At 52.1% G+C, this 10581-nt stretch overlaps 1 protein-coding gene across 1 annotated transcript; it reads left to right on the top strand.

The window, feature by feature from the left end:
* Positions 1-6077: 6077 nt before the first annotated feature.
* LOC308171228 (ankyrin repeat and SOCS box protein 3-like) lies at positions 6078-10329 on the top strand (the record flags this gene model as incomplete). The annotated part of the gene is made up of 9 exons (XM_080546071.1): positions 6078-6085; positions 7043-7185; positions 7384-7474; positions 7721-7845; positions 8111-8288; positions 8475-8682; positions 8988-9211; positions 9308-9441; positions 10163-10329. 9 exons carry the CDS (start codon positions 6078-6080, stop codon positions 10327-10329), a joined length of 1278 nt encoding a protein of 425 aa, XP_080402197.1.
* Between the last annotated feature and the right edge of the window lie 252 nt (positions 10330-10581).

Below are 10581 nucleotides of genomic sequence, written 5' to 3' on the forward strand. Positions count from 1 at the left end.
AATGTGGAGTAAGAATGGTTCATGTCATGACCTGGGGTTAGACATGTCGGGTAAATATAACGGCCTCCAGGCGCATCTTAAAAAAGCAAACCCCCTGATTCATTACGTGCCCTGTGCTGGACATTCCCTTCATGGTGTCGGTGTAAACAGCATTAATAGCTGTAAGGATGCGAGTGATTTCTTTGACCTACTTCAGTCATTGTATGTGTAACCAGGGAGTAGCTGAAAAGGACTGTATAATTTAGGAAGGGGCTGGTTATCTAACTAACTCTAAGCTAAATAGGCAGTGTAGGAGGATACAGGCAGGGGGCGCCAGCAAACCGTTAGACTAGCAGTTACTATCGTTAGCATTAGCATGGAATTAGCATTAGCATTAGCCTTGTAATTAGCATTAGCATACAAACAACTAACACACGGTAACAGTATCACATATGAACAACACATTTATTTACATGACTGATGTATACATCCCCAGATATATACATTCCCTCCCCGCCGGCCACACACACACTCAATCACTCACTCATAGTCTCTGGCCTGAACAGGCTTATAGTCCAGGGCTGTGGTGCGCGTTGAGGCCTGGTTGGATGGCATGTGCGTCGAGGAAGGTAGCAGACAAAAGGGGGGGGGTGACGTAGCAACGCGGAGGGAAAGGGCCTTCTTCGTAGTCCGCGCCGAAGGGTGAAGGGCTCAGGTCCGGGTGATCCACGTCGAAGCTCCGATGGAGTCAGCGTTCGGTCGCAGTCCGCTCGTGGAGGCGACGATTCTGTCCAGTTTGGCGTCTCGCTTGGTCCAACGTTTAACAGCCGGCTGCTGGCAAGGCTGTCCAACGGGGACACAACTAAACGGGCTATAACAGTTCTGAACTCGATAATCACTCTTGGTCTTCAGCTTCAGCACGGTGTGCGTGTTACTGAATCCGCCATCTTAGATTGACTTCTCGTTACTCTCTCTCGTTTGGTCTCTCTCGTTCTGATTCTCTTCACACACTGACACACTGAGCACTTCCGTTCCTATATATACACCACCCGAACCTAGCATCCGGGTCACGGACACAGCATCCGGGTCACGGACACACCCCGGATATACCACGTCATCAAACATATACATAAACATTACAATAACAATACATACACCTTCATGAAAACGTACATGAATAATATGGAAAATAATAAAGGAAATAACTGGGGCAAAATAGGGCTGGTTTGGGGAAACTAAACTGGCTCTAAACTGTGGGCCTTCACAACAGCCGCCCCATGAAACCCTCGGTTTCAGTTAACTAAGAAGGCACACTGGCTAGGCTGCTCTAGCAGCGTGAGGTATGAGGTGATAGTGTCCTGGCTAGTGGAGGTCTGAGGGCCAGGGGGCATCCCATATCCCCACTCCCTTCGAGTGGGGGGTGTAGGTTGGTAAGGGTCATAAAACACATCCACAGCAGGTGGATAGTCATCTGGGTACATGGACCCTTGGGACCTCTCCGGATACTTCAATGGCTCTTCCTGCCAGGCATGGGATGGTGGGTACCTGTCAACCTGTCCAAAGACCTCTTCATAATGGTTTCTCCTTGAACCTCTAGTAGATTCCAGGTGGCCCTTGCTCATGCGACTGTAGTCTTTGGAGACAACTGTTGGACCTTGGCTTTTGTGCTCAACCTTCTCTGATTTGTTGGCTTGGAACTCTTTCAGAAGATGACACAGCTTGTCCTTCAGGAAGTTGGCCTCTTCCACATTCTCAATCGGTATGTTGTTCAACACATCCAAAACATTGCCTGTGTCTGGAGTCTGTGTCCTTTGTAATTTGAGGGAGTTTCTCCGCCTTTTCTTGCCGTATTTGAACGGACTTTTACGGATGTGTGGTTTCGTGTCTTCGGCTACGGGGTCGTCCAACAACACCACAACTCCGCTGCTCTCCGTTGGCTCCGCCTCTAGCTCCGGCTCTGGCTCCTCCTCCTTCACCTTCAGTTGGGTGTAGGCCATGGCCACAGGTGCAGGCAGAGCTAGCTCCAACTCAGCGGTCAGCGGAGTATCGTCCGGCTCTGGCACCGCCGGCGTCTTCCTCCTTTGAGCTGACCTCTTCCTCACCGACAAGCTAGTAGATCTTTCCCTCCTCGGCGAAGGACCAGGGCGCTGGATGGTCTGCACCTCTTCGGTTCGGACATGGAGGGATGACGTAGCTCTCCCGTCTCTATCTCTCCACTCGGTAGCGCCTTGGAGGGCCCACCCAAGCGCAGTCTTAACCGCCATCGGGCAGCCTCGTGGTCCTCTCAGCGGAGGACGGAGCGACACGATCAGTTCAGCGTTGTCCGAGCCGATGAGGAGGGTTGGCTCCGCTCCTTCTATCGGATGTAGGTCTACTCGCCGTAGGTGGGGATATCTTGCGCGTAACCTCTCCAGGGGGTAGTCGTAGCGGGAGAGCGCTAGCTGGTCGGCGGTGAAGACATTCCGAAGCCGATACCTGTCCGACGGCCGCCCCGCCGGAGAGATAGAGAAGTTGATTCTCGCCCCGGTGACCTCTTTAAGGTCGCGACGTATCGTGCGCAGAGTCAGCTTCTCCGCAGTCCCTTGGAGCCCCAACTGGCGCGCTGCCCCCTGGAGAAGGATGGTCCGTTCCGACCCGTCGTCTAGAACGGCGTACGTGTCGTACACAGCGTTGTTGTGGTGAAGTCGGACCTTCACCACCTTCAGTAGGACCTTGGAGCCGCTGCTCCGGGCTGGGTCTAGGTAGTAGACAGGTGTTGCCTCTTCCGGTGCGCTACCGGACCTAGGGCTTCTGGTGCCCTCCGTGGACCTGGCGAGGGAGACCTCGTGTAGGATGTTGAGGTGGACCTCCTCACAGCGGTTGCACTTTCTCCTCAAGGTGCAGTTCTTAGCCAGATGGTCGCGCCCACAGTTCCAGCACCTCTTGTTCTCCTCGAGCCACCTCTGCTTGGCCTCGGTACTCTGGTTGTTGAAGTCACTGCACTCATTGAACCAGTGCTCGCTGGTGCAGTACGGACATGGCGGTGGACCTCTCCGTCCCTTTTGAGGGGGTTGAGAGGAATCCTTTCCCTCAGGTCGGGCTTTCCTCTCTCTCCGAGGCTCCTCCTCCGTGTGCAGCACTCCTACTGGGCGTCCTCTGTTCGAGCTCGGCCCGTCCCAGCGGTCTCCCTTCTCCCTCTCCTTCTTCGGCTCAGCGTAACCCATGGCGTCTACGTTGGTGTCATGCACTTCCTCCAGTAGGAACTCCGCGAAGGCAGCCATGCTCAGACCCAACTTCCCGGGGTTACGAACGCGCTGCTGTCGCCGGAACCTCTCCTGCCGGAAGCGTGGGATCTTGCGGAGCAGCCGCTCTACGTTGGAGGTGCTGTTGATCTCGCTGGCGCCAGCTGGGCCCTGCGTCTTCAGCATTCCAACCAAGGTGTGCACGCGGAGCGCGAAGTCATCCAGCGCCCGTTCATCCTGGATGGGGGCCTGCTGTTCGAGGGCGTGCAGTTCAGCAAGGGCGTGGTTCCAGGGACGACCGTAGCGGGCATCCAAGTCGGCGAGCGCTCTGGTGTAAGGTGTCGGTGCGGAGGCATGGGCCAGAACCATGTTGTGGGCTCTGGGGTTCCTCACATGCTGAAGGAGAATCGCATATTTGTAGGACTCTGAGCAGGAGTCGTCCAAGAGCGTGTCTAGGCAGATGCGTAGCTCCACATACTGGCTCCTGTCCTCGTCCTTGAAGAAGGGGAACTTGGGTCCCTCCACCTGGGGAAACATCCTGTAGTGGATGATCGGGGCTGGAGTGACGGTCTGGGTGTCCGGCCTGCATGCATTTTGGTGCACTGGAGGACCTAGGGGTGTGCTACGCTCTTGGGGGATGGCTCCCCTCCCGGGCAGCGACGCTGGCTCCCTCTGGGCCGCGTAGCGGTCGGGTCCCTGGTCCTCTTCCTTCCAGGTGGTCAGCTGGGCCTGTAGTTGGACAGTCATGGCGGGGGTCATGGAGCCATCGGCGGGGGGTTCAGGAGATGGCACTCGAGAGGGCCGTGCGGATGATGCTCTGGAGCTACGGGCCGACGGAGCTCTGCTGATGCACACGTCGCGCATGGTCTGCATCACTTCCTCCATCTTCTCCGCGTGCAGTTGCTCTCTCTCCATCTGGAGGCGGTCGCGCTCCATCTGGAAGCGTTCACGTTCTAGCGCCTCCTGGCGCTGTCTCTCCGCCTGGAGGCGGTCGCGCTCCATCTGGAAGCGTTCACGTTCTAGCGCCTCCTGGCGCTGTCTCTCCGCCGCGCGTTCCGCTCCGTTCATCTGGAGGCGTTCGCGTTCTAGCGCCTCCTGGCGCTGGAGGCGTTCACGCTCGAACTGGAGTCGTTCCCGCTCTAACGCCATCTCGGCCTGTTGGCGCTCCCGCTCTAACGCCATCTCGGCCTGTTGGCGCATACATTCGGACAGCGCGGCACTACTCCCTCTGGAGTGCAGGCTATCCGCCCCAGAGGCAGAACTGCCCACGGAAACCCTGGACCGGTAGGAAGCCACTGAGCGGCAGGAGCTAGGTCTCGAGCGCGCCGTACTGGGAGGCAGATCGTTAAGGCTGAGGCCCTCCCTCTTCCGCCCGCAGGCGCTGTCGGACCGGGCCTCTCCTTCCTGTTCTTCCGTTTCCACGGAAAAACCCTGCGGTTCTGCCATCTCATCCTCAGGCTGGTGCTCTTTGAGGGCTGTCTCAGTGCTAGCCACCCGCGCGCCGGCGGACACCTCGGCCTCTCCGACCACTGTATCCCGTGGAGTGCGCTCCTCGCTACCACTCAGTGAGCTTTCGAGCTCAAGCTCATACTCCTGTAACCTCGGAGGCAACCGCGGGACTCTCTGTGGTCGTGGCTCTGGCTCAGGGGGCGGAGAAGGGGGGGTAACTGTCTGGTCTGGTTGGCTGCGCTCAGCCATGCTATCACTACACTACCTATCCGGCTCGAAGGACCAATTGTAACCAGGGAGTAGCTGAAAAGGACTGTATAATTTAGGAAGGGGCTGGTTATCTAACTAACTCTAAGCTAAATAGGCAGTGTAGGAGGATACAGGCAGGGGGCGCCAGCAAACCGTTAGACTAGCAGTTACTATCGTTAGCATTAGCATGGAATTAGCATTAGCATTAGCCTTGTAATTAGCATTAGCATACAAACAACTAACACACGGTAACAGTATCACATATGAACAACACATTTATTTACATGACTGATGTATACATCCCCAGATATATACATTCCCTCCCCGCCGGCCACACACACACTCAATCACTCACTCATAGTCTCTGGCCTGAACAGGCTTATAGTCCAGGGCTGTGGTGCGCGTTGAGGCCTGGTTGGATGGCATGTGCGTCGAGGAAGGTAGCAGACAAAAGGGGGGGGGTGACGTAGCAACGCGGAGGGAAAGGGCCTTCTTCGTAGTCCGCGCCGAAGGGTGAAGGGCTCAGGTCCGGGTGATCCACGTCGAAGCTCCGATGGAGTCAGCGTTCGGTCGCAGTCCGCTCGTGGAGGCGACGATTCTGTCCAGTTTGGCGTCTCGCTTGGTCCAACGTTTAACAGCCGGCTGCTGGCAAGGCTGTCCAACGGGGACACAACTAAACGGGCTATAACAGTTCTGAACTCGATAATCACTCTTGGTCTTCAGCTTCAGCACGGTGTGCGTGTTACTGAATCCGCCATCTTAGATTGACTTCTCGTTACTCTCTCTCGTTTGGTCTCTCTCGTTCTGATTCTCTTCACACACTGACACACTGAGCACTTCCGTTCCTATATATACACCACCCGAACCTAGCATCCGGGTCACGGACACAGCATCCGGGTCACGGACACACCCCGGATATACCACGTCATCAAACATATACATAAACATTACAATAACAATACATACACCTTCATGAAAACGTACATGAATAATATGGAAAATAATAAAGGAAATAACTGGGGCAAAATAGGGCTGGTTTGGGGAAACTAAACTGGCTCTAAACTGTGGGCCTTCACAACAGTATGCGTTTTGTGCAGCATCCCCTCACCGATGGAGCCGGATATTTAAAAAGAAGGATGTGAACATCAGCAGGACTCTAAAACCACTGTCCAGTACTAGATGGAGTTGTAGGACTGACTCTACCAAAGCGTTGAGAGAGAACTATAGTGCAATAAGAGAGGCCTGATAATAATAAGATTCCCTGCTGGCAATTGAATCCGAGTTGGTCAAAGAGATGGACTTTGAGGATTTAGTTAACGACTTTGCCTGCGTAAAATCAAGAAAAAATAAGTTCTGCTAAAGGTAAGGCTTATTTATGATTATTTGGGGCTAATATGAGGCTGTGGCTGATTTGGGCAGGCTGTGTGATGCACAGGGCTATAGCCTACGTCTGATACAGCATCACGAAGGTGAGCAGAGCGGCAAAGAGAGAGGCGCTGTTTATTTCCATAATACCTGTAGTACGCTTCATTAATGCTGACAGACAATATGTTCTTATTCTTATATGCCTGCAACAGTCGTTATTGGACTTGGTTGGTATTGAGCTTGTTTTATTGTAGTATACAGTATGTGCATTTTCCCCCTTTGTTATGGTTTAGCATGTAGTCTCAGGCCATTTATGATGGAAATAATTAGCCTATATATAGAAAGTCGTGTTGCATTGTGATGTGAGTTGCATTCAGATTTGAGCATCAGTGTAAAGGCTATACTACGGCATTAGGCCCAACTGTGATGAGCCTGTACTGTAGTTATATGCTCTTGTAAATCTATGGGTTTTGTAACCATAGTAAATATCACACTTTCACTTGCAAAGTAGGAGGGTGTGTGTGTTGGGGGGGGGGGGGGGGGGCACACATCATGTCTGGTCACCCAAGGGCACCCTAGGGGGTTAATCCGGGCCTGCCGGCGCTACCTGATTGGTTGGCGAAGCAGGGAAGGTAGGGCAATACCGCTACCTGATTGGTTGGCGAAGCCCCCTCATTGGCTGGCGAGTGAGGGGGCTCTTCACGATGAGGGGGCTCTTCACGAGTGCTTCGCCAACCAATCAGGTAGCGGTATTGCCCTACCTTCCCCTACCATCCTAGGTTCTGCGACCGGGGGCTGGTGCGTTCTCTGACCCAGAGGGGCCTCAGCGTGGACAGCAGAGACAACCGTGGCTGGAACGCGCTCCACGAAGCTGCGGCGCTCGGTGCCACGGCGTGTGTACGTGTGCTCCTCAGGGCTAAAGGTGAGAAACGAGTGGGAGAGCTTTGCGATGATGGCTGTCTGCATGCTTGGTGTTAAAAATGAATATTTACATTGTCACTTTAGCCATTTATGCTCTGGTGAAATAGAGAGGATGAAGGGGACGGTGCCAAATTAGGTAGTTGAAACATGCCACGATATGTACTCCCCCTCTCAATCTTCCCTATTGTTGTGACTGTAGACCTTGTGCACTCTCACCTAAGATTCCCTCTCTCCATTGACTCTGAGCAGCAGGTTCCTCCCGCGGTCATTGTGACTATTCATAACTCATTGTGAGCAGTTAAGATGTAACCTGAAGAGATAGGTCTTCAGTCTACGACGGAAGATGGGTAGTGACTCTGCCGTTCTGACAGCCGCGGCGTGGGGAGCTCATTCCACCAGCGGGGAGCCAGTGTTGTGAAGAGACGTGATCGGGCAGCCCGACTGCTGTGTAGAGGAGGTGGGGCCAGTCGGGCACACACACACACACACACACACACACACAGAAATTCACTCCCACTCTCTCCTCAGGGTTACAGGGAGATTGTGTGTATCCTGGCGGGCAAGTGTATTCTTGAAGTGTATGACGACTACAAGATCACACCCTTGTTTGTAGCTGCACAGTACGGACAGCAGGAATGCCTGCAAATCCTCATTGATGCAGGTACACAGCTCTGCATCTGTATGCTTTTTGTAAATGGCTGCTTGTGTGTGATGGCTTACTGGTGGAGTTGTTTATATTTTTCATGTGCATAATCATTACAGTTGTTTACACGACAAAAAAGATGAAAGATAAGCATCCAATGCTATGTATGTATGTATGTATGTATATATATATATATTATATGTATATATAAATATTATGGGAGCCAATATACTGCCTATAAATACTGTGATATATTGCATATTAATATATGTCTTGGTTGTAGGTGCGAATGTTAATGCCCAGGCATGGGACTTGGCTACGCCCTTGATGCTTGCCTCTCAAGAAGGGCATGAGGGTTGTGTGGATGTTCTCCTCACCCACGGTGCTGACCCAAACCTAGCCTGCCATGGCGAATGGCCACAGCTCCCCATCCACGCCGCAGCGCAGTTCGGACACATCAGGTATGCAAACATGCATTTGAAACATATTTTCTCCTGCTCAAAGAAACATGGCATCTTCTCACATGTGTGTGGGTGTGTTTGTGTTTGTGTGTGTGTGTGTGTGTGTGTGTGTGTGTGTGTGTGTGTGTGTGTGTGTGTGGGTGTGGGTGGGTGGGTCGGTGGGTGTTTTTGTCTTTGTCCTTGCAGTATCCTAGCCAAGCTTATTACTGTGACGGATCGTGCATGTGACCGTGGAGAGTCTTCAGTGAGTCCGTTGTACATGGCTGTGGTGAATGGACAGAGCCACGCTGTGGAGCTGCTGCTGAGAGAGGGCTTCAGCCCAGACGGCCAGAACTGTAACTCTGTCTTTGGCTCGGAGTCACCCCTATCCTACGCCCTCAGAGATAACCGCTCTGTGTGTGTGTTGAGGTATACACACACACACACACACACACTATGAGTGACATGGATTGATTACTCACACACACACTTCCCTTGCACTCCACCAGTCTTACCTTTACCCTCATCTCTCTCTCTCTCTCTCTCTCTCTCTCTCTCTCTCTCTCTCTCTGTGTGTCTCTCTCTCTCTCTGTGTCTCTCCCTCTCTCTCTCTCTCTCTCTCTCTCTCTCAGTGAATCTGTCCGGTTGTTGTTAGCTGCGGGGGCAAGTTTAAATCAGGAGGTATGGATTTATGCCATTTGCACCCACAAACCCGAGCAGCTGCAGCAAATAATCCAGCAAAGGAGTATCTCCAGACCAGAGCAGTTGAGTAAGAGCATCAACATATCCGGACCAGAGGAGAAGAGCAGAAGCATGTTCACGCCAGAGGAGTTGAGTGAGCTGTTGTATGTGGCGCTGAACGCAGGCTTACGGACTGCTCTCTACTGGCTTCCCGCTCTGTTGCAGGCAGGACTGGAGCCCTCCCTTTTCCTGCAGCCCATCATGTAAGACACACACACACACACACACACACACATACAGAAACTCTTATAAGCTAATGTCACTGCTTTACATCGTCTGTTGTGTTTGATTGGTTTCAGGCTGAAGAAGGCGGAGCCTGAGGTGCTAAGTTACTTCCTGGAGTTTCAGAATTGGTCGACTCTCCCGCGGCCGCTATTAGACATACTTGACCAGCGACGGACACAGAACACCTGGACTCCACGCTCACACCAAGGTAAGACACATGTCAAGTGTAAAACAGAATATAGCTGCCCAATTGCATATTGCCCTGATCCCAACACTCTACCCTGATAGTAGAGGTGTACAGAGATGTCATTATCGGTATATGAATCTTACTTTCCTGTCTGTCTTCACTATATCTGTCCAATAAAATTAGAAATATGAGTGGGACTGCCCCACTCAGAAAAAATTACTTAAAAAGAAAAATCGTATCGAATCGTGAGTTGAGTGTCCTATGTTGCAAACAAAATGGGCATTTTTATTTTGTGGCCATCAACAATGATATGAATCGATTTGAAGAAACATAATGGCTGACGCACAGACATGTCAATCATAGCTTTTTTCCGAATAATAACGAGCAACTTTGGGTAGAATCTGTGTCTGGTTCCATCGCATTACTTGTGCTTTCATCTCTCACATTTCACGTGTGTATTCTCATGAACTGCCAATTATGTAGTTCACTTGTTTTTAGGTGGTATGGGCTAGTGGTCTATTTGGCGAGTATATAACAGCCACATATGTGTCTGTGTCTGTGTCTGTGTGTGTGTGTGTGTGTGTGTGTGTGTGTGTGTGTGTGTGTGTGTGCGTGCGTGTGTGTGTAGTGTCTCTGCCCTCTCTCTCTCACCTCTGCAGGCTCCAGATCAGGGTGATGTTGTGTGCGTGTGTGTGTGTGTGTGTGTGTGTGTGCGTGCGTGTGTGTGTAGTGTCTCTGCCCTCTCTCTCTCACCTCTGCAGGCTCCAGATCAGGGTGATGTTGGGCTCTGAGACTCTGATGCAGACAGCTGTAGTTCAGCAGCTCCCTCTGCCCCCTCCACTACAGACATACCTCCAGTTTACAGACATCCTACCACCCTCACAAACATGTTTGCACCCCCACCCTTAGAGGCATCCTCATGTCCCAGAGGTGCCTGTAATCGGGCCCCTATTATAGGGGATGTACGCAAACATAAGATTCAGCTTATGTCATGCCAATTTGACGTCATTCAGTTTGTCACGCCTACAGTTTCACCTCATTCAGTGCTATGACAGCTGCATTTCTTTATGGTTTGATGAAATGCGGACAGGCAGGAGCAACAATGGTAACTTGTCGGTCTTCAGTAACTACTTATACTGCAATAAGAAAATGGAAAGACTG

This window comes from Nansenia antarctica, assembly GCF_963989245.1.
Source record: "Nansenia antarctica genome assembly, chromosome: 15".
NCBI lineage: Eukaryota > Metazoa > Chordata > Actinopteri > Argentiniformes > Microstomatidae > Nansenia > Nansenia antarctica.